This window comes from Dromiciops gliroides, chromosome 3 (assembly GCF_019393635.1).
Source record: "Dromiciops gliroides isolate mDroGli1 chromosome 3, mDroGli1.pri, whole genome shotgun sequence".
Lineage (NCBI taxonomy): Eukaryota > Metazoa > Chordata > Mammalia > Microbiotheria > Microbiotheriidae > Dromiciops > Dromiciops gliroides.
The window spans coordinates 177706788-177734304 of record NC_057863.1 but is presented as its reverse complement, the minus strand read 5'-3'; the positions used below and the strand labels follow the sequence as shown (position 1 = coordinate 177734304).

The 27517-nt window shown below is 40.3% G+C and overlaps 2 protein-coding genes across 7 annotated transcripts in view; one reads left to right on the top strand and one right to left on the bottom strand.

The window, feature by feature from the left end:
• CUL4A (cullin 4A) overlaps nucleotides 1-16057 on the bottom strand; it is a 75920-nt gene extending 59863 nt beyond the window's left edge. Inside the window, exons 1-2 of one of the 2 annotated variants that reach the window (XM_043991762.1) lie at nucleotides 15170-16057; nucleotides 13178-13293 (exon numbers count right to left, since the gene is read on the bottom strand). In XM_043991762.1, coding sequence (XP_043847697.1) covers nucleotides 13178-13293; nucleotides 15170-15335 — 282 coding nt within the window. In that variant the 5' untranslated portion in view covers nucleotides 15336-16057. Of the gene's footprint in view, nucleotides 1-13177; nucleotides 13294-14439; nucleotides 14474-15169 lie in introns of those variants that run through there. The other variant, XM_043991763.1, reaches the window with a different exon arrangement.
• Nucleotides 16058-17088: 1031 nt separating this feature from the next.
• PCID2 (PCI domain containing 2) overlaps nucleotides 17089-27517 on the top strand; it is a 44521-nt gene continuing 34092 nt past the window's right edge. For 2 of the 5 annotated variants that reach the window (XM_043991765.1, XM_043991764.1), the window contains exon 1: nucleotides 17089-17224. In XM_043991765.1, coding sequence (XP_043847700.1) covers nucleotides 17189-17224 — 36 coding nt within the window. In that variant the 5' untranslated portion in view covers nucleotides 17089-17188. Of the gene's footprint in view, nucleotides 17225-22484; nucleotides 22502-27517 lie in introns of those variants that run through there. The other 3 variants (XM_043991766.1, XM_043991768.1, XM_043991767.1) reach the window with 3 other exon arrangements.

The window sequence follows — 27517 nt, the reverse complement described above, 5'->3', positions numbered from 1 at the left end:
ATTTTTTAAAATCTCTTTTTGGATACCAACCTAGTAGTGGTATTATTAGGTCAAAGATTATACATGGTTTTATAGCCCTTTGACCACAGTTCCAAATTGCTCTATAGAATGTTTGAATCGGTTTACAACTTTACCAAGAGTGTATCAATCTCTCATTTCCCCCATGTCCCCTACAACATTTGTCATTTTTCTCTGCTGTCCTATTATCCAATCCAATAGGTAGTACCCCAGAATTGTTTTGACCTGCATCTCTCCAATAGTGAGTTAGAGCATTTTTTTTCATATGGCTATAGGTAGCTTTGATTATTTTATCTGAAAACATATCTTTTGACCATTTATCAATTGGGGAATGGCTCTTATTTTACTCAGTTCTCTATGTGTTTGAGAACTGAAGCCTGTCAGACAAACTTACTTCAAAATTTTTTCAGTTACTATTGCTAACTGTATTTCCCTCTATTCTATTCCCTCCCCATGACATTTACTCTATTTTCTATCTTCTTTCACCCTATCCCTCCTCAAAAGTGTTTTGCTTCTGACTGCCCCCTACCCCAATCTGACCTCTCTTCTTTCACCCTTCCCCTCCTACTTTCCTTCAGGTTAAGATATATTACTATACCCAATTGAGTGTGTATGTTATTCCCTCTTTGAGTCAATTCTGATGAAAGTGAGGCTCACTCACTCCCCTGCACCCTGTCCCATCTTCCCCTTTATTCCGTAAGCTTTTTCTTGCTTCTTTTGTGAGATACTTTACCCCATTCCACCTCTCCCTTTCCTTTTCTCTCAGCACATTCCTCTCACCCCTTGATTTTATTTTTTAAAAGATATCATCCCTGGGGGCAGCTAGGTGGTACAGTGGATAGAGCACCAGACCTGGAGTCAGGACCACCCGAGTTCAAATCCAGCCTCAGCCACTTGACACTTACTAGCTGTGTGACCCTGGGCAAGTCACTTAACCCCAATTGCCTAAAAAAAAAAATTAATTAAAATATATCATCCCTTCATATTCAACTTACACCTGTGCTCTCTGTCTAAATATACTCCATCCAGCTGCCCTAATAATGGGAAAGTTCTTATGAGTTACAAGTATCATCTTCCCATGTACGAATGTAAATAGTTTAACCTTTTAATATCCCCTATGATTTCTTTTTCCTGTTTACCTTTTTATGATTCTCTAGGGTCTTGTATTTGAAAGTCAAATTTCGGGGCAGCTAGGTAGCATGGTGGATAAAGCACCAGCCCTGGAGTCAGGAGGACCTGAGTTCAAATCCGGCCTCAGACACTTCACACTTGCTAGCTTTGTGACCCTGGGCAAGTCACTTAACCCTCACTGCCCCGCAAAAAAGAAGAAAGAATAAGAAGAAAAGAAAAAAAAAAAGAAAAGAAGAAAGTCAAATTTCCTATTCAGTTCAGGTCTTTTCATCAAGAATGCCTGGAAGTCTCCTCTTTCACTGAATTATCATTTTTCCTAGCTATGGCCCTAAGGAAAATAAACTTTATATGATCCTATCCTGGCTTTTATAGATCCTACAAATTGACTAATACTTTTTTTATACTCAAGGGCCAATATTAGAAGATCACAAAGAGTTAATATGTGGGAATACATTTCTGTTACCAACCAGTTTGTATGTAACAGACAGTAACGACCCTGGGCCTAAACTATTGTGCTAAAAGAAAAGAAGTGGTTTCTGAGAAACCTGGGAAGACTTCTATGAATTAATACAGAATAAAACAAGCAGAGTCAGGAGAACAATTTATATTATAATATCAACATGATAAAAACATTTTAGAAAATACTTACCAACTCTGCAAAGCAATGCAATGATTGACCACGATTCCAAAGGATGTATGCTAAAGACTGTTACCCATCTTCTGATCAAGAGTTAATGAAATTAATATGTAGAATGAGACAGGTTTCTGAACAACTAGGGGAACTTATTTTGCTTGACTTTGCTTATCTATTATAAGGGTGGTTTTTTGTTTGTTTGTTTTTTTTGGTGGGGAGAGGTAAGAAGAGGAAAAGTTAAAACACCTGATAATTGAAAGAATATTTTAAAGTTCAAATCTAATTCTAAGAAAAGGATCTTTTTAAAAAATAATAAACATTCTGATTTAAAATTTTGAGTTCCAATTTTAGGGGCATCTAGGTGGCACAGTGGATAGAGCACTGGCCCTGGATTCAGGTAAACCTGAGTTCAAATCTGACCTCAGACGCTTGATACTTACTAGCTGTGTGACCCTGGGCAAGTCATTTAAGCAAAATTGCCTCACCAAAACAAAAAAAAACAACAAAAAGAGTTCCAATTTTATCCCTCCTTCCCTGACTCCCCTGCCCCTCAATGAGGCAGTAAGCAGTTACAGGTTATACAAGTGCAATTATGTAAAACATTACCATAGTCATGTTGTACAAGAAAACTTGAATAAAGGAAAAAAAAATGAAAGTGAAAAATAGCAAGCTTCAATCTGTTCCATCAATATCAACTCTTTCTTTGGAGGTAGATAGTGTTTCTTTAATAGTCCTTTGGGATTGTCTTGGATACTTGTATTATTGTGAATATTCAAATCATTCACAGTTCTTCACCAAACAATATTGCTGTCTCTGTGCACGATGTTCTTTAGGTTCTACTCACTTCACTATACATCAGTTCATACAGGGGCGGCTAGGTGGGGCAGTGGATAAAGCACTGGTCCTGGATTCAGGAAAACTTGAGTTCAAATCCGACCTCAGACACTTGACACTTACTTAGCTATGTGATCCTGGGCAAGTCACTTAACCCTCATTGCCCCGCAAAAACAAACACCCCCCCCTCTCCAACCCCCCCCCCCCCATCAGTTCATACAAGTCTTTCTAGGTCTTTCTGAAATATCCTGCTTGTCATTTCTTATAGCACAATAATATTCCATTACAATCATGTACCACAGCTTGTTTAGCCAATTCCCAATTGATGGGTATTCCTCTGATTTCCAATTCTTAGCCACTACAAAAAGAGCTGCTAGAAATATTTTTTGTACAAATAGGTCTTTTTCCTCTTTTGGGGGATGTCTTTGGGACATAAACCTAGCAGTGAGTATTGTTGGGTTAAAGGATATGCAGAGTTTGATAGTCCTCTGGGCATAGTTCCAAATTGCTCTCCAGATTGGTTGGATCAGTTCACAACTCCATGAAATGGATCTTGAGTGACATTATATCCCCAAACTTCATAGACTTTGTGAATACCATTGACAATTTCTTGGTCATTTTTGTAGATTTTGGTGACTTTATTTTTTTTTGTTTGTTTGTTTTTTGGAGGGGCAATGAGGGTTAAATGACTTGCCCAGGGTCCCACAGCTAGTTAGTGTCAAGTGTCTGAGCCCAGATTTGAATTCAGGTTTTCCTGAATCCAAAGCCAGTGCTTTATCCACTGTGCCACCTAGCTGCTCCGCGAAATTTATTTTTCACATTAAAAAATCCATACTATTTTAATCTAGCACTCTGAAAGTGTTCAGTAGATTACCACATTTTTCTTTCCTAAAATAAGTTCTTCAGATCCCTGCATGTATACCAAGAATATTTAACGCTTCTCAAAAAAAGTTTCATGTATCAAACATTTTATAGTACTCTCCTCCAGAAGACTCTATCTAAAAAGTCTAGAAGTTAAAAATTTGGTTTGATTTTTCTTTTCCCTCTGGTATAATGTTAGCCCCATGCCATCATATAGTCTCTTCTAATTGCTCAAATAAATTTACCATTCCATGTTTTCTTGATTTTCATGGTTTTATTTCAAAAATCTTACTGGGCTCTGGTCTTTTCATTCAAAATGTTTGAAAGGCCTCCAATCCATTTCTTCTCTAGAATTATACTCAGCTTTGAAGGAGGAAGTTATTCTTGGTTGTAAACCCCTATCTTTTGCCTTTTGGACTATCACATATTCCAAGATCTGCTCTTGTTTATAACTAGGTCTTAGGTGAGCTTGAATGTAAGTGTACTCAAAACTGCTTCGAGATGCTTTTATTTTTCTTTTTTGCTTTGATTTATGTTGAAGTTTTGGATTTTGGCAATTAAATACATGATACTTATCCCTTTGAAATTTCTTTCATGAGGTCATCAATGTATGATTTTCTTTTAATATTTACTTTGCCCTCTGGTTCTAATAGAGTTAGGCAGTTTTATGATTTTTGAAGACCTGAATTACACTTAACCTTTGTCTGCCTCAGTTTCCTCATTTGGAGAATGGAGATAATAATAGCAACTATCTTCCCAGGGTTGTTATGAGGATCAAATGAGATAATACACACAAAGCACTTAGCATAGTTCCTAGAACAGAGTAGGCATTATATAAATGCTATTATTAGGATTGAAAGAGTGTAAGATTTTTTTTTCTTTTTTAAATCATGGTTTTCAGAAAGTCCAAGTGTTCTTTACATCATTACTCTCTGACCTTTATTTATTTCAGTTTTTCTTTTAAACATTAGATACTTTATATTTTCTTCTATTTCTTTTTCATTTTTTTATGTTTCTTCTAATATTTCTTTCTATCTTATGCGGTCCCTAATTTGTTTGGTCTAAGTTTAGGTTTCAGGTAATCTTTTACTTGGATAAGGTTTACCATTTTATCTTCTAAAGCTTTTATTTCACTTCTCCCAGGGTAGTACTTGTAGTACTTGCAGGAAGTCCATCTTTTTCTTGGAGAAAGTGTCTTTGCTTGCAGCTATTAAGAGTTGCTCTTTCAAATGATAAGCAGGCAGATTTCAGAAAAAAATTGGAAATACTTAAGTGGACTGATGCTGAGTAAAGTAAGCAGAACCAAGAGAACACTGTACACAGTAACAGCAACATTATGTGATCAATTATGATAGATTTAGCTCTTCTCAACAACACAATGATCCAAGACAATTCCAAAGGACTCATGAGGAAAAATGCTCTCCACACCCAGAAAAAAGAACTGTGGAATCTGAATGCAGATTGAACCATACTGTTTCTACTTTTTTTTTGGTTTTGGATGTTTTTCCCTTTTCTCTGATTCTTCTTTCACAACATGACTAAAGCAGAAATGGGGTTGGGGGGGAGGGGCAGGGCAATAAGGGTTAAGTGACTTGCTCAAGGTCACACAGCTAGTAAGTGTCAAGTGTCTGAAGCCAGATTTGAAGTCAGGTCCTCCTGAATCCAGGGCCGGTGCTTTATCCATTGCGCCACCTAGCTGCCCCTCCCAGAAATGTTTAATGTGATTGTACACATATAACCCATAGCAGATTGCTTTCTATCTTGGGGAGGGAGAAAAAACTGGAACTCAAAATCTTATAAAAACGAATGTTGAAAACTATCTTTACATGTAACTGGAGAAAAAAAAAGTTGCTCTTTCTTTTAAGAGATCTTTATATTTACACTAATTTTGGATACCAGTTGGTATTTTCTGTGATCTACTCATTTTTCCTTTATAGTTCATGAATTGTGATTTTGTACTGGGGCCAACCTCTGCTCCCTTCACCTTTGGGTGAAGTGGTCAACTTGTGTCTCCTGGGTTCCTGTGCTGAGCTCCATCTGCTGAGAGTTATGTCCCCATGTATCTTGGAGGTTCAGAAGACTAGCTCTTCAGGCTCCTCACTAGGGAGCCTCCTAGGCCTGGGGTATCTTTCTGACACCCCTGGTGCTTCCTTAGAGAGCTCTTGGCACTTGCTTCTGCTGAATACAGCCTTGCAGAGCAAGAAAGCTTACCTTGCTTTACCAATGATTTTGGCGCCTCCTTTCTTATTGCCCTCAGGCTTCTGGTGGACCTCCTGTGCAATTCCAGGGTGGAAAAAATCACTTATTGTATTTTCTCACTGATCATTATTTGGTATGGAGAAAACTTATGGGTTTTGCTGGAGTAGGCATGTAGTCATAGTCACTTTTCATATTCATTTATTACCCCAGAAGCGATTTCCTCCATAAAGATTTCCCATGATTCCCTAGGATAATCCTGTTTGAAATTCTTTTCAAACATTCTTAGAGCATTTTGTCTGACCTTCCATTCAACCCCCTAATTCTCTATCTTATATGTATTGGTACATGCCATATTATCCCCAGAACAGTAAAATATGAATTCTGAGGGCTAGAAACATTTCATTTGTCTTTTGATCCCCATTACTTACCACAATGCCTTGAACACTGTGGGCACATAATGTTTGCTGAATGAATATATACTGTATTATAGTTAAATTATAAATTCCCTGAGTGTAATGTTTCTTTTTTATTTTTAAATCTTTGTAGCTCCAGAGTCTGGGAGAGTACCAAATTCCCCCATCCTTAAAATCCATCAACAAAGCCTACCATCTATTCGAGCTATCATTCTTTACCTACAACAGTCTACATTTGTTGCCTTCATTGCCTCCCTTCTCAATCCTGTGCAACCTAGTGTCTGATAATATCAACTCAGTCAGGTAAACTGTTATCTCTTTTACTACCAAATTTGATGGCATTCTCTCTACCCTCAGACTTTCAAGACCTCTCTATAATATGTGACACCGCTGACTATCTTCTCTCCCAGTTTTTCTACTTTCTGTCCAATCATTCCTCAGTCTCAGGTCATTACCCATATTATGTACCCTAACAGTGGGTATACCCTAAGGCTCTGTTCTAGACCCTCATTTATTTCTACATTCTCTTGCTTAATAACTTCATAAGCTTCTAACATGGTTGAATTATGATCTCTATAACTACCAAAATTAAACAACCAGCTTGTCTCTCTCCTGAGTTCCAATTTTACATCATCTATAACTCCTCACTTTCTCTTTTTTCACGTCTTTACAGTCATCAATGATCTTGTTCAACAACCCCAACAGTCAAAAGAAAATTATCATAGCTTTTTATTGTATTTAGAGATATCTCTAATGTGTATGAAAATATAGAAGTCTAAAGTTAATTCACTAGGCTTAAATTAGAGCTAGCTTGACATAGAAGCTCAAGTACTGGGCTTGAGAGTCAGAAGAGCTGGATTTGAATTCTGCCCCAGACACTGTCTAATCAAGGAAGGGCAAATGATGCGTGTCTTCATATGAAAAGTGGGGATAAAAATACTTCCACAGCGTTGTTTTGGGTCAAGCACTCTGGAAGCTTAAAGCAATATATCAACATGAATTATTTTATTAGCTTTATCTATTCTAAAATGTGTCAATGTTTTTGTCTTGGTCTTAATAAAATTGAATTTGTGCTCTAAGACTGATTTGTCCAAAATAGACCTTCTTAATACTGGGGGAGAGAAGCAAGTTTCTAGCTAATATAAATTGCTCTAATTTTTATTACCATATCTTCAAGTTTCCTTTTACAAAGCAAAAAAAAAAGCAAAACCCCATTAGGTCTGGGGCCTGGTAATTTAGAAATATTCTTTTTTCCAGATTGCCACAAAAACTTTAAGCATGAAGCTTAAGAAGCTTAGGAAGACTGAAAATAAGAGACCAAGAGTTTCAATTTTGGAAACACCAAGAAACTTAAAAAACCATTTGGTTGCTCTTTACGTGGTAGCAAGGAATTGGAAGTTGAGGGGCTGCCCATCAATTGGGGAATGGCTGGACAAGTTGTGGTATATGAATACAATGGAATACTATTGTGCTGTAAGAAATGATGAGCAGGAAGAGTTCAGAGAAACCTGGAGGGTCTTACGTGAGCTGATGATGAGTGAGATGAGCAGAACCAGAACATTGTACACAGTATCATCAACATTGAGTGTTGACCTACTGTGATGGACTATATTCTTCTCACCAATGCAATGGTACAGAAGAGTTCCAGGGAACTCATGATAGAAGAGGATCTCCAAATCCAAGAAAAAAAAAAGAAAGAAAGAACTGTGGAGTATAGATGCTGATTGAACCATATTATTTCTTTTGTTTTGGGTGCTGTTGGTTTTTTTTTTCTTTCTATTTTGAGGTTTTGCATCACTGCTCTGATTTTTTCTCTTGTAACAGGATTAATGCAGAAATAGGATTAATGTTATTATGTGTATATATATGTGTGTGTGTGTATATCTATCTATCTATCTATATGTATATGTATAGAGATATATAGATATAACCTATATCAGATTACCTGCTGTCTAGGGGAGGGGGGAGGGAGGGGTGGGAGGGAGAAAAATCTGAAATTGTAAAGCATGTATAAACAAAAGTTGAGAACTATCTTTACATGTAATGGAAAAAATAAAATACCTCATACATAAAAACAAAAACAAAAACAAAAACCATTTGGTCTCCCTTAAACCAATGCTAAAATTTTCTTGAGAACCTTTCAAACATTCTTTGAGGAAAATGGATACTAATCAACATACAATTCAGAAAATTCCCTGAATGCACTTAGTCAAACACATAACAGAGTATGGAGTATCAGTACCCACACTTTATTCTGAAACAGAGTTAAATATCTTAACTGACCTGGCTTTTGCTTTGTGTTGGTGAGATTTTAATAAAGACCAATGTTAAACAGCTACTGCTAATAATTATGTCACAAGATTTTGTACAATGGAATATTGCCTGGTGCTACACACACACACACACACACACACACACACACACACACACACACACAATTAATTACAATTGTCAATCAAGAAGCCAGTCATTTAATCTTGAAGCCTTTGAGGATCAATGGTTCTGAAAATGCCTTACTAGTCTTCAGAGAGAAGATACAGTGATTTATGTGATAGGTGTGAACATCATATTATTCAGGAGCACAAAAATAAATTATGAATTCAAAACTGAGGAGATGCCCATCAGGGGAATGGCTAAAGAAATTGTGGGATGAGATTATGACGGAACACTATTGTGCTATAAGAAATATTGAGCAGGGTGCTATCAGAAAAACCTGGAAAGACTTACACGAGCTGATGAAAAGTGAAATGTACTGTATACAAAATAACAGCAATATTGAAAGATGATCAGCTGTGAAAGACTTAATTTTTTTCAGCATACAATAACCAAAGACAACTCTAAAGGACTTATGAAAAATGTAATCCACCTCCAGATAAAGAACTGATGGTGTCTGAATACAGATTGAAGTATGATTTTTTAAAGTTCCTTTTTCTAAATTTATTTTTGGTCTGTTTTCTTTTATAGCCTGACTAGTGTGGAAATGGTTTGCATGACTACACATATATAATTTATATTGAATTGCTTGAGTTCCTAAGGGGGAAGTTGAGGAGAGAGGGAGGGAGGAAGAGAATTTGGAACACAAAGTTTTAAAAATTGAAGTTAAAAATTGTTTTTACATGCAATGTGGGAAAAATCAAAATTCTAAATAAATGGGGAAAAAATTAAAGAAAAAAATTATGGACATAACTTTCTCCATAATAGCCATGTGAATAAATTTTTCACAATCCCAACATAGCGCATGCTACTGGGAATTATTGCACAGCAAATAACAACACATAAAATGATGATTAATTTACTATTAATCTTTTTTTTTTTTTGGTCAGGGCAATGGGGGTTAAGTGACTTGCCCAGGGTCACACAACTAGTAAGTATCAAGTGTCTGAGGCCAGATTTGAACCCAGGTACTCCTGAATCCAGGGCCAGTGCTTTATCCACTGCATCACCTAGCCACCCCAATTTACTATTAATCTTTATAGAGAATGCAGAAAAATCAAATAAGCCTCATCACTTGATAACCCATAGAATTAACATGGGACTTTACTAAAAAGTTCTTTCTTGACAGCTCTCTAATCTGAACAGCCAAATCATCTTAATACAATTCAGACCTGAATATCAATTCTGATTCTGAATCAAAAAGGAGCTAAGAAGATCAAGTCACCTTGAAATTACTTCATATGCAAATTCTGCCAATAATTTAATGTCAAGAAAATAGACTTGTTAGGAAGGCCCTTTATGAAGCAAACAGTGTGACTTCTTTTTGGAATAAAACTGTCCATAACTCGCTGGAGATTTATTCAAAGGGACTTTCACTATCTGGGATTCTCCTCAGTGTTACGTAAACTAGAGTATTAGATGCCTAGTTCACTACCTTTCAAATTGTGACAAGTGATGTGAAACAAGACTCAATATTTCGTCACCACCAGTTTTGAGAGGCTTTTGACGTTAGGCAATCTGGACAGCATTAAATATCAACAATTACACTTCTCAATTAAAAGCAATTGTATTCTTATTGGTATGCTGACAATATGCAAAAATAAATATTAAAAACCTGAAAGGAGCTTCCATAGCTCCAAGAAGTTATATGAATGATTTTACATGCAACAGTGAAAGTGTAATCACAAATTACTTATGTTAAGTGAGGGAATTCCTGAGAAACAGGAGACACAAAGTTCTCAGCCAAGTTTCCCTTTTTTTCATGTGATAACTTGAACTTCTATATACATTCAAATATTTAATATAATGAACCACATTATTTTAGAATTTATATAACATATACATTTTAGTTATTTTGGAAACTAAATGACAAGATTGGTAAGAAAATGTTCCCTTTGGAAAAGATTATGTTGGGGGGTTGGGGGGCAGGTAGGTGGCACAGTGGATTCAGGAGGACCTGAGTTCAAATTTGACCTCAGACTTGACACTTACTAGCTGTGTGACCCTGGGCAAGTCACTTAACCCCCATTGCCTTGCCCCCCCCCCCAAAAGATTATGTTAGAAATTGTCAGATAGGGAAAAGTATACCACAAATCAAGCAGTGTACACCATAAATTAAACAGGAATAAAAATAGTATATTTTTAAAGTATGGTTCAAGTAATAAAGACTTAGTATACAAAAAGTTGAACAAATATGTAGTAGGTCCTGAATAGCTGCTTGTTAATGAGTTTTCAAAGCAAAAATTTACTCTTACTGGAGTACCACATACCCATGATAAACAATAACTATGTATTTTATTTTTGTGTGCTTTTAAAAATCCTCCACTAGGGGCAGCTAGATGGCACAGTGGATAGAGCATCGGCCCTGGACTCAGGAGTACCTGAGTTCAAATCCGGCCTCAGACACTTAACACTTACTAGCTGTGTGACCCTGGGCAAGTCACTTAACCCCAATTGCCTCACTAAAAAAAAAAAAAAATAATAATAATAAAAAATCCTCCACTAGGAGGCAGCTAGGTGGTGCAGTGGATAAAAGCATCAGCCCTGGATTCAGGAGGACCTGAGTTCAAATGTGACCTCAGATATGTGACACTTACTAGCTGAGTGACCCTGGGTAAGTCACTTAACCCTCACTGCCCCCCCGCCCCCCAATCCTCCACTAAAGTCCCACCTCAAAGTACCATTGTGGGTCAGGTGAACTAGGGTTTTCATAATTCAAGTTGAATACAGTCTCCATTAATTCTCTACCAAAATGGTCTGGTAAACTATCACCAGAGGGTCTCTATGTTTGGAGAGACTCATCATTGAAGACAGTTGAAGGATTAAATTTTTTAAAAAGTTTTTTGGCCACAGCAACTCTGGAAGCTTATCTACACTAAACAGAACTGAATTAGGTTAGACTGATACCAGGACTCACAGATGAAACCAGGGATCCCTAAGTACTTAAGTATATTTGGAATAACTATATTCAAGATAACCCAAGAGGTGGTGTAAACAATTCCTACAATCTAAATTTATTACTGATATGAATTGCTAGATGACAGAAAAAATTATTTTGAATATGGGTTAAAAAATGTTTTGTGTCAACTAAGACTGTGCTCATTTAATACTCTGGGATAAACAAATATACAGGGGCCCTGTATTTTACAGTCCTCAAAGTCCATATTAAGGGATTGCGTTACAGCTAAGCCCACAATATTACAAGAGAGGCACTCATGGATTTCCTCTGAGTACTTCTGTAACACCAGCCTGATTCTGCACAGATGCTCAAAAGAGACTCTCAACTGTCTCCAGACAAATTAGTCCACAGAGTCAGTATCCATAGGAAATGTGATAGGCAACTTTTTACAACCAACCAATAAACATTTATTAAACACATACTATGTGCCAGGAACTGTGCCAGGTGCTGGAGATACAAAGACAAAAGCAAAAACCATAAATTATTGCCCATGAAAGCACACTAAGGGCCTTCCTTCTCTTCATGGGACTGCAAGGGTAGTACTTTATATTATTAGTCCTAACTCCATCTCCTATTGCTCGGAGAAATTTTATGTTTAGAGGTACTCCACATCACAATGCCAAATTCAAGCAATGGTATAGAATATTCATAGGAGAGGTCCAAGGTAATTACTTCAAAGAATTTAAAATTATAGGTTGAAAGTTCAGTAAAAAGGGACATCCCACTTATCACATATCATTTATGGGAGGGGGGCAGGAGGGGGATGTTACTGTTAAGATCTAAATCTTGATATAGCCTCCAGGCTTCCTAGAATGGTACCTGCTGGTGACATTTTCATTTCCAAAGTTAGGTAGAAGTTACAGTTTGCCTACTGATCTAGGGCAATTTCCATTTATGTCTTGTATTGGTGTGGGGTTTTTTGGTTTTTTTTTACAATGTTGCATGTGTAAAAGATATTTTAAAGTATTTTAATGCTTAAATAAAGGTGAAATAAAACACAATCATGCAGCACTATAAAAAAAGTTTACCCCTACATAGGCAATCTGTAGGTTCCAAACGAGTTCTATGTCATTTGTGAGGTATCACTAGCAAGATCATGCTAGGTGTCATACTAAGCAGGAAAAGGAGCTTTGCATTAGATCTGAGCATCACAGGCCTGAAAAATAAGAACCACAGTAAAGGTAAGCTATATAAGACAGGTGTCCTTAAAATCTGCTTTCTCCCAACTACGTAAGACAGTCTGACAATGTATTATTGCCTTCTTCACAATTCAGAAAGTATAGTGAATAATCTCTTCCCCAAATTGAAATACCATCCATTGCCAATGTTCACACTTCAACAAGAAACTCCTACCAGTTTTGCACCAACATGCAATGAAAAATTTCAGACTTCTTATATTTGCTAAGAAGGCTTATTTATATTAAATCTTTGAAAAGGGAACAAGATCTTTTTGTCATGATAAAATTTACTTTTTACTATTATAGTTTGGGAGGGAAAATGAGAATTTAAGGAGTTTTGCTCACACGCCCAGCTATCAGAATAATGAAGCTTTCAAAAGTTGACATTAAAAATAGAACACCTTCTTGATCAAGCTTAGCATTCTATTCTGCAAACAGAAGCAAATCTGACATTCTCAATTTAACATACCAACATTCTACCAAAACTCTTCCCCATTGACAACATTTGGGCACTTACCTGGTAGAGTTCTTCAAGGTTGTATTTAATGGAGGTGCTACTTTGTATGGCTCTCACTGCTTCATGAAGTTTCTGCCATGTATCCTGAGTATAATTATCTGGCAATTTCGGTCTGTCTGTAAAACCAGATACAAAATAAACGGAAAAAAACTTTCTTAAAGTCAATTGTTTTAAAAATCGTACCAAACTTTGCATTCAAAGCAATGGGCATGTTAGGTTAACACAGAAAACAACTTCATAAATTAGAAACTATAAAACAGGATTCAAATTCCATTATACAAATATGGCTACTCATTTTCTATGTCCTATCTCGCAATAACATGATTCTTGGGTTAAAATAAATATATAAGCAAAATACAGGTTTATAGTTTGTCATCTTTTATTTAATAAAGCTTACTTAATAAAGATATACATATACTGGGCTCCAAATAATGACCATTTAAAATTTAAGTACTTGTTTTAAGTGTTCAGTAATGAATAAATTATCTTGGTTCCATTACTAGCATATATTACATATTAAAACTGCTTATTTCCTAACACTATGGCTAGTTTGTATAAGTTAGCAGAAAGATGAATCACTACATATCTAGTACCATCACAGAAAATGGTGTTTTTCTGTTGTAGTGATTAATACTTATTAACAATACTGGATGATACTTTTTTGGAAGAGGGGAATGGTGGGGATTTGTAGTTTTGTGGTGGTAGAGAACTTCTAGTGTGCAAATTCCCTTTCCAGGTGCAGCTTTTAAGTTTCCAGGGCACTGAGTAGCCAAGTGACATGCCCATGATCACACTGCTAGTATGCACAGGACTTGAACTAACTCCAAGGTCAACTTTCCACTACAACTTTGCCTCACATAATTAACAGGCCTTTACAGACATTTATCAAATCTATAGTGTTATCAACTCTACAATAATGAGGAAAAACTGCTAAAGATGCATTTGATAAAAACACTATCAATGAAAGCACACTACCACAGTACTTGTTTTATTACAGAAGCTTTTAGACTAGCCAAACCAATTTTTTAAAGTCAAATATTCTCTTCAGGAGTGGTAAATATTACTGGTGAAATCTAAAAAAAGTTTCGGGAGCCTTAAGACCCTACTTGGCCTCTTAGGAAACCTTAAAGATGCCTGCTCTTTTAAGTGATGTTTCATTTAATTCATCTAGCTTTTAAGATCAGGTTAAAATGACAAAATGTATTTCTCCCCACACTAGAAAATAAAAAGCATCACAATCCCTGTTGCAAAGACTTACTGACCTTTCTGAATGTTCCTCATTACAGAATCGATACAAGCAATATTACTACATATTGGGAAGTGATTTAAGGCATAACGACAAACCAAAGCATGGGTTACCAAAGGTCCACTTACAGTAACCCATTATTAACCTCCCCCCTTTCAGGGATGCCCTCTCTACGTAAGAACCTAACGAGATAACAGGGGACCCCTAGAACAAACGACTTAGGGGACGGGGACAATAAGAAAGGAAGCGGAGGATTATCTCTCCGCCACGGCACAGGAGTGGGAGGGCCCTGGCCGACTGAGGGAGGTCACCAAAGGTCACCGCCGCGCGTGCAGGCGGCGGCCCTCCTCGGCGCCCCTTCCCCATTGGCTGCCGCTGAAGTCATGCAGCTCGGGGACTCCTCGGGCAGCGCCGAGCCGGGCTAGCGGGCCGCCGCCGCCCGATGGGGGGGACGCAGGAAACCGATCCCCCCCCCCGCTTCTCTTTCGTACTCCCGAGAAAAAACACTCTGACACCCTCGCGGATCTCCGCCTCCACCGCGCCGCGGGGGGAAGGGAGATGGGACGGGTCAGTCCGAAGGAAACAAATCCTCCTCCCCCCTGGCGCCCTCCCCCGGGCCCTGGGGGTGGGGAGAAGGGGGAGCAGCCCAGACGCGACAGTGCCCTGCCCGGCCCGGCCCGGCCCGGCCCGGCCCGAGCCGGCCTCCCCGCCCGCCGCCCTCGCCTCCTTTGCACACACTTACCTACCTCTGAAATTTTTAATCACTAATTTCTTTGAGGAGCCGCCACTGCCCCCGCCCCCCCCGGGTTTCGTGGCGACTGCGGCCGCCGCCAGGGAAGCGGGTTTCGTGAGGCCATTGGTGTGTCCAACGAGAGCCGAAAAGTTCCCCTTCTTGGGGGTCTCGTCTGCCATGTCTACTGCCGAGAAAACAAACCCGCGGCGGCCGCTCCGCCCCCCCCCACCGGGGCCCGTTCCCTCCGCCTCCTCCTCCTCCTCCTCCTCCGGCCGCGGCCCCGGTCTCTCTTCCTCCTCCTCCTCCTCCTTCCCCCAATGCCCCGGTCTCTCCGCCTACTTCTCCTCCCCCCGCCCGGTGCCCCGGTCCCTCCTCCGGAGGTGAGAACTAGGCCCCGGCGGGGGACAGCTCAGGGAGTTCCAACCAATCTCCTCCGGGAGACCACTGAGGGGAGGGGGAGTAAACGGGGGTGGGGGAGGGGGCGGTTCTCTCCTGGTCCCTTCCCCCCCTCCCTAAACGATTCAAGTGATCCGTGCTACTACCGCCCGGTTACGAGGCTGAGGACCTGACGGATACACCGCTCGCCCAGTATCTACACAGCCCGACTCGGAACTCCTCGTCTCCTCCCACCGCCGCCCCCTCCCCTTCTTCCTCCTGGAGGTTCAAACCTCCGAGGCGCCTCCCTGCCCCCACCAGCTGCCTCTACTTTTAGCTGGGCCCGGCCCTTCTCACAAGGTGGCACCTCCTTCTTCTCAGAAGAGCGGAAGAAATGGGGCCCAGAGGCCGAGCGAGGAGGCCTCAGAGCGTCGAGGTGGGGGAAGCGGCCGACGGGTAGGAAGCCCGCGGCTTCCAACGGACCCCCGCGGAGGCCGGACGCCTCAGCTTCCTCCCCCTCCCCAAGACACACGCTCCCCCCCCCCCCACCAGCCCGGGTGACTTCCGCGCGACGCCCCACGAGCCGGCCTCCCACGTGCCCACCCCAACCGTCAGTCTCCCCCTCCTACACACGCGCGCACACACAGCACACACTCTTCCTATTGTTCACCTGGCCCGCCTCCCCTCCCCCTTCCCGTCCTTCCTCCCTTCCCTCCCTCAGGTGCGACCGGTCCGGGCTCCCTATTCTTCCCGGCGACCATTGTGTGTTCCAAACTCGGCCATTAGGGCAGGGACGGTGTGCTTAAAGCACGCGGGAACACGAGCCTTCTAGATTTTCCCGCTGGTGGGGGAAAGGCCAAAGATGGTTAAGGAGTCCCCCTCTAAACGACCCGCCTGGGTAGCCGTTGCGCCGGGCACGCCCAAAGGCCGGGCGGCCCCTCAGGCTGCCGCCATTCCGGTGACGTAGAGGTGGGGCGACCAGAGGGAAGAGAAGGTGGATGGAGAGGGGAAAGGGGAGGGGAGGCAGCCTTAAGTAAGGCGGCGGACTTGGTCACAAAAGCGTTACACAGTCTCAGTTGTTTTTAGGAAAATTTAATTCACCACAAGTCGAAGCTCGAAGCGGCGTCGGATGGCTGGTACCTCAGCCTTTAAGGCTGACCCAACCCTAAATCGCAGTCGCTGAGTACTTCCACAGGGGTTCCAGAAAAGGAAACTTTCGGTCCCTCTTCCTACCCGCCCCCGTAGCCGCTCTCTGTGGTTCCGGCCCCAATCTTCAGAGAACCGTGCGGAGACCTCTCCCCACCTAGGCGGTGGCATCCTTAGCCCGTCACTCCCCGCCCCACCCCCAACCCCAGTCCAGTCCAGTCCAGTCCCACAGGTTCAGACGCCTGGGTTTCAGAAGCCGGTAGAGAAACAGGAACGCGCACACGCGTCCAGCGGGTCTCCAAAAGAGAGGCAAGGGGGGGCGGGGCTCCCAGAAAGAGCCGGGTCGAAGGAAGTGACGTTTGTCCCACGCGTAACCTTTGACCCCGGGCTCTTGGAACTAAGTTCGTGCTACTAACCAGTGGTTCGGGCCGCTGCCGTTGTTCCCTCTCTCAGTTCCCCACCCACTTCCCTCCCTCTTTCGGGCTGAGAAATCTTTCCCGTAACCCCCTTCATGGCGCACATCACCATCAACCAGTATTTACAACAGGTAACTTCCCAGCTGCGGTCATCCTAACTGAATCAGGGGGGCGGGGTCGGCGCCGAGGCTGCCCTTCGGTTTGCTCCCCTTCCTCGCTCCACGAGCCTCTCTGGAGGGGTTCGGGAAGGCGGCGGCTCGGACACTGTCGCGGTGTCTCCATTTCCCTGGGTAACCCCTCACGAGGCCCTTCATCTCCTCAGGCCTCCCCTTCTCTAGGAAGTCAGAGGCAGATGACTCTTGAATTGATGAGACTCTGGAACTGTGGGCGAAGCTAGATCCGAATTTCCGACAGTTGTTGGTCTCCTTTATTGCTTTGTGTATTTTAAGTTACCGTTTGTCATCTGGCTTGGTGCAATTCATCCGAGTTCAACTGCCTCGTGTTTTCCCTTACATCTTAGTCGGCGTTCTTTATGCTCTTCTCGTTCTGTTTTCTCGGCTCTCTGGGAGTGCATGCAGGTTTTCCCGTCTTTCTTGGAATTCGTTGCTTTTTTTTTTAAGGGCACAGTAATATTCCTTTGCATTTATATGCTCCAATTTTTTTTTTCAGCCGCTCCCCACTTGATGGGCACAACATAACGTTTTCACTTAATGCCGTAAAGTAGTCAGGAATGTTTTGGTATATAACGGGATCATTACGTGGTGTGCGTGTCTGTGTCTGTGTGTCTGTCTTGGGGTATATGAACAGTGTGGCTGGGTCAAAGGGAATGAATGATTTGGTGATTTTTTCTTGCATATTCCAAATTGTTTTCCAGAACATTTTGGACTACTTCGTATCTCTATCAACAGGATGTTAGTAGGTCTGTCTTCCCACACAGTCTTTATAATATTCCTACTTTTGTCTTTTTCACAGAAGGAATATTTTCATATCATAGAGCAGGAGTTATCCGAAGTCCATGGACTTTAAAAAATACTTAATATAATTGGTTTTCTTTGCAATCCTATGTATTTTATGCATTTAAAAACATGCCAAGAAGGGGTTAGTAGTCTCCACTAGACTACTGAAGGGACCCAAAAAAGGCTGAGAAGTCCCCTTATAAAGGGTGCCTTTCTAAGCCTCTTACTATTCATTACTATTCTTCATGCACTCCGTGGTCCCACCAAACTGACCTACTTGCTGTCCCTCACACAGCATTCTTTTCACCAGCTCTCTTCAATGCCTGGAATGTACTTTTTCTTCTCCACATCTTAGAATCCTGTTTCCTTCAGAATTCAGTTCAAGTTCCTGCCATAGGCCTTTCCTGATACAACACCCCACAATGATTTTATGTTTATTTTGTATATGTTTATATCTATACATGGGGGCAGCTAGGATAGAGCAGTGGATAGCACACTGGCCCTGGAGTTATTTAGATATGAATTCAAGCTCAGCTCAAACACTAGTTGTGTGATCCTGGGCAAGTCAATTAACCCCAATTGCCTTAAAATGCCCTAATATATATCTTGTCACTGTACCCAGATGACTCTGGATGAGTGAGTGAGGTTGGTGACCTTGCACAGCCCTCCACTTCGAGTCATAGCATCACCATGATGGTCCTCCTCTTTGAGAACAAAGGACAAGACAACCACAATTGAGATTTTTTTGCACTTAAAAACTACATTACCTGTTATCCATATTTAGACTGGAATTCTATTTCTGTGGCTCTCACTTAGCTTAATTTCTTTATGGCACCTAGCTTGCTATTTTTTAGTGGGTTAGAAAACTTGGAAATCTTAATACATGCATAAGTTTTAATTTGCCAGTTAGTAATTTTCTTTTGACAGTACAGAAAAGGTATTTTTAAACTCTTTTTTATTATGAACTTAAACATGAACATTTCAGTATAAAAAAGAACAGAGTATTGTATAAGAAACTGTGAGCTTCTCTTATATGCAGTTTAAATATTTATGCATGTACACATATACGAATTGGATAATAATAAAACTACCCTGTTTGTGTCCCCTTTTGTGTTAGGATAATAAGATCATAGATGTAGGATTGTAAGGGATTTTAGAGGCATAAAGTATAATCTCATATTTTACAGATGAAAAAACTGAAATTGAGAGAGGATAAATGACTTGGGGGGGGGTCACATAGCTAGTAATTGCCTGAGGCAATATTTGAACCCAGGTCTTCCTGACTCCAAGTCCAGTGGTCCTCCCACTAAATCATGTGGACTCCTGTATTCTGCAATCTTCTGTGTATTAACATTTAATTGACACTTTTTTCCCCATCACTCACTATCTGTCTTCTTTTCCCTATGACCTTACCTCCCTCCCTTTCCCTTATAGTAAGTATAGTCTTTTTTTTTTTTTTTTTGGCGGGGGCAATGGGGGTTAAGTGACTTGCCCAGGGTCACACAGCTAGTAAGTGTCAAGTGTTTGAGGCCTGATTTGAGGCCCTGAATCCAGGGCCGGTGCTTCATCCACTGTGCCACCTAGCTGCCCCCAGTAAGTATAGTCTTGCAAATTAAATCTACACATTATCAGTATCTGAACTCAGATGTTTGATTAATACTTTTAATACTCATTTATATTTCATCACCTTTCTTTGGAGGTGATGCAGTAATACAAATTGCATTAATCAGAGTTGTTAAGTTTTTCAAAGTTGTCTTCCTTTACATTATCATAGTTAGTGTATAAATTGTTCTTCTGGTTCTCATAGTTCTTTATAAAGTCTTACCAAGACTGGGGGTGATCTGAGTGGAGATAATCTCTCTGTGTGGCCCCATTGACCACTTACTGTTTCAAGGATATAAAAACTGAGTCTCCCTGCCATGATTGGCTTTGGTCTGAGAGACATAGCCAAATGGACATCCTTTTATTAATAACCTGCCAGTTTTATTAATAAAATGATTAAATTACCCAGAAACTGCCAGCTTTTTAATCACCATAGCCTTCTTTGCTTTTGCTAATTCCTTTGCTTTCTGGAATATTCTAAGCTTTTTGCTTCTTTATAGGTATTGCTACTGGATTTATGTGTCATCCTGTTCATGGGTCCACATTACTTGAATACTTTCTTTCTGGCTGCTTGCAATATGTTTTTCTTTAACCTGGAAGCTCTGGATTTTGGCTGTGATATTGCTAAGGGCTTTCTTTTTTCTTTTCTTTTTCTTCTATTAGGTGACTGGTAGATTCTGTTTCTTTGTGGGGTAATGAGGGTTAAGTGACTTGCCCAAGGTCACACACACAGCTAGTAAGTGTCTGAGGTCAGATTTGAACTAGGGTCCTCCTGAATCCAGGGCTGGTGCTTTATCCACTTCGATACCTAGTTGCCCCAGATTCTGTTTCTATTTTGTCCTTTGTTACTAAGAGATCAAGGCAGTTTTATTTTAAGAATTCTTGAAATATTATGCCTAAGCTCTTTTTAGGGTGTCTTGGCATTCAGGTAGTCCAATAATTATTAACATTTTTTCTCTTTCATCTATTTTTGAAGACAGTTTTATTTTTTCTATGAAAAGTCCTACTTTTTTTTTTAACTTTTCTCAGTCTTCTTACTGGCTCATGGAGTCATTGGATTCTATGTGATCCATTTTAATTTCCAGAAAGTTTGTTGCTAGAGCAAGGTTGTGTACATCTTGTGCCAAGCTGTTAATTTCCGTTCTAGTTCTTTCTTACCGAGCTCTCATTTCTTTTCCAATTTTTTCCTGTAGAACTCTAATTCATAAAAAACATCTTAAATTAAAAAGAAAAATCTTTGACCTCATTTCTTTCAAAAATTCTAATTGAATTTATGCCCAAAATATGTTTTCCTTTGAGGTTTTGCTGGTAGATATTTTAGAAGCATTTTTTTTTTCATCTGTTGTGTCTTGAGCATCTTGATCATCATAATAGCTTTTTTATGATGGTACTCTTTTTTGTTTGTTTGCCCAATATTCCAGGCTATTTTCTGACTTCAAACCTGATGGCTGGACTCTGAGTACTGCTACAGGAGGACCTAAGGTGGTCTTGTTGCTCTTTTCTTGGGGTATTGAGTGCTGTTATTCTAGAATCTCAAAGACAGCTTGGTGCTTCCAAAGTGGTTTGATCCAGGACAAAATTTGATTGATATGAGGTCTGCAAATTCGTGACCTGGGTTTGGATCTTAGCAACAGTATACTACTGCTCAACTTGCCTACTGTCAGCAAACCTGGGAGCTGATTCAGGGAGACAGAACTGTAGACTCCCCTTTGGTCTGGGATTCTTGCTCTTATTCCTTTACAGGTTTCAGACTGAGTTAGAAGCTGGAACCAATAACCCAATCTGCTCTTGGGGGTCTGAGAAATGCACCTGCTGCTTATTTCTAAAGTTGTCTCTTCTCTCTCTGCGTACAGCCCAAGGTGTACAACCTCTTTCTGTCAAAGAATGCCACTCTGGGTCACCTCCTCTGTCTGCCCTGGATCTGTGACTTGGAAGTGGACAGTGGGTGACAGTTCTCAGATGTCACCCATCTGGGACCTCCTCTTGCACTTGTGCACAGCCTCTTTTCTGGGTGTTGAAGTGCTCCATGATGGAATGCTCCTGGTCAGACCCTCTCACCAGGTCTGCAAACCTCTCTGCTACTTTTCTTCAGTTGAACTGGGCTAGAAGAATGATTCACTGTGACTTTTTCTTGGATTTCACTACACTCAGGATGTTTGTTATTTTTCAGTCCTCCTGCATGACTATGCCACTTCGTTTTCTGGATAATACCGTTTATACCACTTTTTATGCACAGGTCATAATTTGGTAATACACTGTAGCCTGCTTATTGCTCTCAGTGTAGTTCTCTATTGCTCTTTGTGTCAACTGTAATTTGGCACATCATAGTTTGTTCCATGATTTTTAGCCATAGAGCATTATTCTTGACCATAATAGTCATATGACTTGATTTGTAGCTATAGAGCATGGTTTGTAACAATATAGCAAATAAAGTGGTTTTTTTAAAGTTTTTATTAATATTTTGTTTCTTAGATTATCATAGCTGTCCTAAATATCCTTCCCTTTCCTTCTTCCCAACAGCCATCCAAGATAACAAATAGTATTTTCTAGAGAGGAAAAAAATCAGCACAATTTGATCGATACTTTGAAATAGTCTGATAATATACAATGTATAATGATCAAGTCCTGCTTGAACTTTATGGGTTTTGTTAACATTCATTTTAAAGTTTTTGGTGCACTGTTCTTTCTATTTACATTGTTATAGTTACTATGTATATTGTTTTCTTGGCTCTGCTTCACTTTGCATCATTTCACATATGGTTCTTTGTATTTGTTATCATACATCATTTCTTTTCTTTTTTTTTTTCAGGGCATTGAGGGTTAAGTGACTTGTCCAGAGTCACACAGCTAGTAAGTGTCAAGTGTCTGAGGCCCTATCTGAACTCAGGTCCTCCTGAATCCAGGGCCAGGGCTTTATCCACTGTGCCACCTAGCTGCCCCCATCATATATCATTTCTAATTCTCAGTAATAATATTCCATTATATTCACGGACCACAATTTGTTTAGCCATTCCGAAGTTGATAGTCATCTACTTTGTTTCCAATTCTTTGCTATTACAAAAAGTATTGCTCTTAAGTATTTTGGTATATATGAAAATTGTTTGGGATTTAAATCCAGTAAAAGAGTCTTTGGTTCAAAAGATAGGGACATTTTAGACACTTTATTTGCAAAATTCCAGATTGCTCTTCAGAATGATTGTACCAGCTTCACCATTGTGCCTGGCATTCTACAACCTTTTCCAATATTGACTATTGCCCTTTTCCCCCCCTAATTTGCAGGGTATGATTTCGATTTGCATTTTTTCTTATTAGTGACTTGGATCATTCTTCCAAGTAGTTGTGAATACTGTATAATTCTTAAGAACTCTCTGTTCATATCCTTTGATCTTTGGGGAAATTTCTGTTAGTCATACATACATATATATATACTTTTTTAAAATGTATCTTGGATACCACACTCTTTTTTTTGTTTGGGGTTTTTTTGGCGAGGCGATTGGGGTTAAGTGACTTGCCCAGAGTCACACAGCTAGTACTTATTAAGTATCTGAGGCTGGATTTGAACTCAGGTCCTCCTGAATCCACAGCCAGTGCTCTATCCACTGTGCCACCTAGCTGCCCCAGATACCAAACTCTTTTTTTTTTTTTTTAGTGAGACAATTGGGGTTAAGTGACTTGCCCAGGGTCACACAGCTAGTAAATGCTAAGTGTCTGAGGCCAGATTTGAACTCAGGTACTCCTGACTCCAGGGCCGGTGCTCTATCCACCCAAACTCTTAACAGAGAAATTTGTTACAAAGATTTTTTCCTAGTCCACCCCTTCCCTTCATATCTTAGGTATGTTGCAAAATGTGAGAAAATAATGGGTTTTGGAACACCCAAAGGCCCCAGCTCAAGGGGATTGATTGGATTGACTGACTTTGCTGATTAACCCACTCGAAGTTAATTCAATTAAAACCACACCTGCCTGTCCCTCAAGAGGGTATGTTCTCAGAGGATGTCAACTCTGACCTCAACATAGAACCACCCTCAAGTCCAGTGAACCAGTGGATTTGGCTGATGCTAGCCAATTAGCTTTAAGCAGTGTTAAGGATAAGCCTTTCCTCAGGAGGCAGAGAGAGAGCTTCCACTGTCAGTTTGTCTCTTGGACAGGCTCCTGGTGGAGGACTTGGAGGAAGAAGCAGGCTAGGTTGGAGCTCTTTTCTTAACTTTCTGAGCCAGGTGTTCTCTTTTTAGTAATACTTGGTATGCTTTTATAAATGCTTAATGCCCCCAAAACTGGTGCTAAAGCTTCTAATTTATAAGTAACAAATATATTAGAAACCCCAGCTAATTTTCCCCAAATTTGGTACAGAAATAAGGCGACCACACATTTAATTTTACTTGTCACAAAAGTATTACATTTTTTTTAAAGTTAATTGATAACTCATTTAAAGCAAAGCAAAGCAGCTTCTTCCTTTTTTTTTTTTACAATGAGGGTTAAGTGACTTGTCCAGGGTCACATAGCTAGTAAGTGTCAAGTGTCTGAAGTCGCATTTGAACTCAGGTCCTCCTGAATCCAGGGCCAGTGCTTTATCCACTTCGATACTTAGCTGTCCCTTAAAGCAAAGCTTCTTAAACTGTAGGTCGAGACATCATGGGGTCATGTAACTGAATGTGGGGGTCGAGAAAAATTTGGCAACAGTAAAAGATTATGGGGGCAGCTAAGTGGTGTAGTGGATAGAGCACCGGCCCTGGATTCAAGAGTACCTGAGTTCAAATGCGGCTTCAGACACTTAACACCTTACTAGCTGTGTGACCCTGGGCAAGTCACTTAACCCCAATTGCCTCACTTAAAAAAAAAAGATTATGCATACCTATTTTGTATACTTATGTACTCATGGGTGGAAAAAGTTTAAGAAGCCTTGTGCTAAAGTCTCACCCTCTACAAGAACCTTTTCCTGGTTCTGCCTCCAGAGGCAGCTGGTTAGAGCACTGGTAAGCTTGCTGGAGTCAAGAGAGCCTCAGTTCACATCCAGCTACTTACTTCACAAGTCACTTAACCTCTCTCAACCTGTTTTCTCATCTTCAAAGTGGTAATAATAATAGCATCTACCTCCCAGGTGGGCAGGTGGGGCTTGTCAGCCTTGGCAGGCAACCTGCCTAGGGGAAGGAACCCTGATTTTAAACCTCCGCTGCCTTGCAGCTATACCTATATATGGGAAAGGCTTCGGGAGTTGACCCTGAGGAAAAATCAGGAGTTGGAGTCCCTTAGGCAGTTGGATGTTGGACATCACACATCCCTCTGGCAACTCCTGCAGTGGCACTGGTGTCAAATTGTATTGGCTCTGCCTCTCCTTTCGATCCACCAATGTCACAGAGAGGGAAAACCTGCTGCATGGGCAACAGCTTGTTTTCCATATTGATCCACCCAGGCCAGCGCCCTGGAGAGGACACTCCAGCTACTCCTCATGGGGTAGATACAACATACAGCCACACTGTGGTCTGTGGCTCTTCAAGGCGCTGATCCATGGTTGTCAGTGACTGGTGGAGGCCTACTACCTCCCAGGGTTGTTGTGAGGATCAAATGCTTAGCAAAGTAAAGCGCTTAGCATAGTACCTGGCACATAGTAGGCACTATATAAATGCTTGTTACATTCCCTTTCTCTACCTCCCCACCCCCAGATGATTTCTTTCTTTCAGGTCTGAACCTTCTCAAAGAAGCTTTTCCTGGTTCTCCCTAACCTTAATACCTCCTCACTGAGCTTATCTGGAGTTTACCCTGCCTATGTCTTGTTTGTACGGAATCATTTTCATTGTGAGTGCCACAGAGAACATGAAGTTTTTTTGCTCTTTTTTTTGGGGGGGGGGGGATGATATCTCCAGTACTTAGCACAGTGCCTGGCACATAGTACTTAAAATGCTTGTTACTTGACTATCACAGTGGCATTATCCTTGATGTAGGATGGAATTTGGGGTCAAATTGATTGTGAGTTGTCCCAAAAGAATTACAAGACACAGTGACTCAGTTTACCAAGTTTTATTGCAATACTGTGAGTGAACACAGGGAGAGAACCAGAAAAGTGGAAAGCTGTCTCTCAAATAAGGAAAAGAAAGTTATATTTATAGTATGGATAAATTGATTATCAGTCTCATTATTATAATAATCTCCACTTTAGGGAGGGCTTATCCTAATTTGGAGTTCCTGGGGTCCTAAGCCAACCTCTGAGGTGGGTACCTTTGTCTGTGGAGGTGTGTTTTGGGGGTTCACACTTCATAAGGTGAATCTGGGGACAAATTTGGCCTTTTCTGCGCGTGTCTTTTTCTGGTTCCCATGCTTAGATTCAAAACATCTTCATTTAACATTTATTTCTAGTCTAAATTTCTATAGCCTCTCATTTTATCATTGTTATATGACCTGCCCCTGTTATGGGTACTGATTTATGTGGGTAAGAGAACTTAGCATCTTGACTTGTGAGTTATCCATTAACTGGGGTCTGAATCCCTCTTAGAGCTCATATCTGAATTAGAACTTGGGTCTTAGGTTTTTCTGTTAACCCCTTTTTTTGCCTCCCACATCAATCCCTAAATAATTGGGTGCTGTTAGTGGTTGGGAGTAATTCCTAGGTCAATAAACACCTCCAGACTACCATAAAGACTTAATTGAGAATATTTTTTTATTTAATATTTTCCAATTAGAAGATTGTATGCAGTCACAGTAACATTGGGTGATGATCAACTGTGATAGACTTAGCTCTTCTCAGCAGTGATCCAAGACAGTTACAAAAGAGTCATGATGGAAAATGTTCTCCACATCCAGAAAAAAAGAACTATGGAGTTTGAATGCTGATCCCAGTATACTATTTTCACTTTCTTTTTGTTTTTTCTTTCCTGTGGTTTTTTCCCTTTTGTTCTGATTCTTTTTTGACAACATGACAAATGTGGAAATATGTTTAACATGATTGTATGTATATAACCTATGTCAGATTTTCTTGCTGTCTTGGGGAGAGGGAAGGGAAGGGAGGGAGGGAGAAAAATTTGGAACTCAAAAATAAATGTTGAAAACCACCTTTACATGTAATCAAAAAAAACCTATTAAGTAAAAAAGAAGTAAAAATTAAAGTTTTTTCCAATGATCAAAAATCTATTTTCTCCCCTCATTGAAAAAAGAAAGAAAAACAAAAACTTATAAAAATATATAAACATAGTCAAACAATACAAATTCCCACATTAGTCATGTCAGAAAATTTATTCCCCCCCTCCCCAGCACACATGCACACATACATCTGAATCTATAGCCTGAGTCTACCATTTGTCTTGAGGTAGTAGCATGTTTCATCATGTGTCCTCTGGTCATTGTGTTGATCAGATTTAAGTCTTTCAGAGTGGTCTTTATGGTGTTATGTAATTTGGTCTCCTGGTTCTGCCAATTTTTCTTTGCATTAGTTAAAACAAGTCTTTTTAGGATTTTCTGCTTTCATCTTTTATAACAATAATATTCCATTGCAGGAATGAGGGTATTTAAATCAGTTTGGATTGACATTCAAGGTTTTCTACACTTTGAAACCATCCTCTCTTTACAGCTTTATTTTATACAATTACTTTCCATTCATCCTAAACTCCAGCCAAACTGTGCTACTGCCCCTGAATATGCCCTTTGATCTCCTGCCTTTGCTTTTTGCTGTCCCTATACTTCGACTCCCCTCCCTCCCTCTCAATGTCCTTGAATTCCTATTCATCCTAAAAAGTGCAACTGAAACCAACATCTCCCATGAAGCCTCCCTCCTAATCCCCCCAATAATTCTTCTTTGAACCTCACACAGCACTGTTTTCTCAAATGTACTTATTTTCTCAATTTTCAAATGTACTTATGCATTGCTATCTATGATTA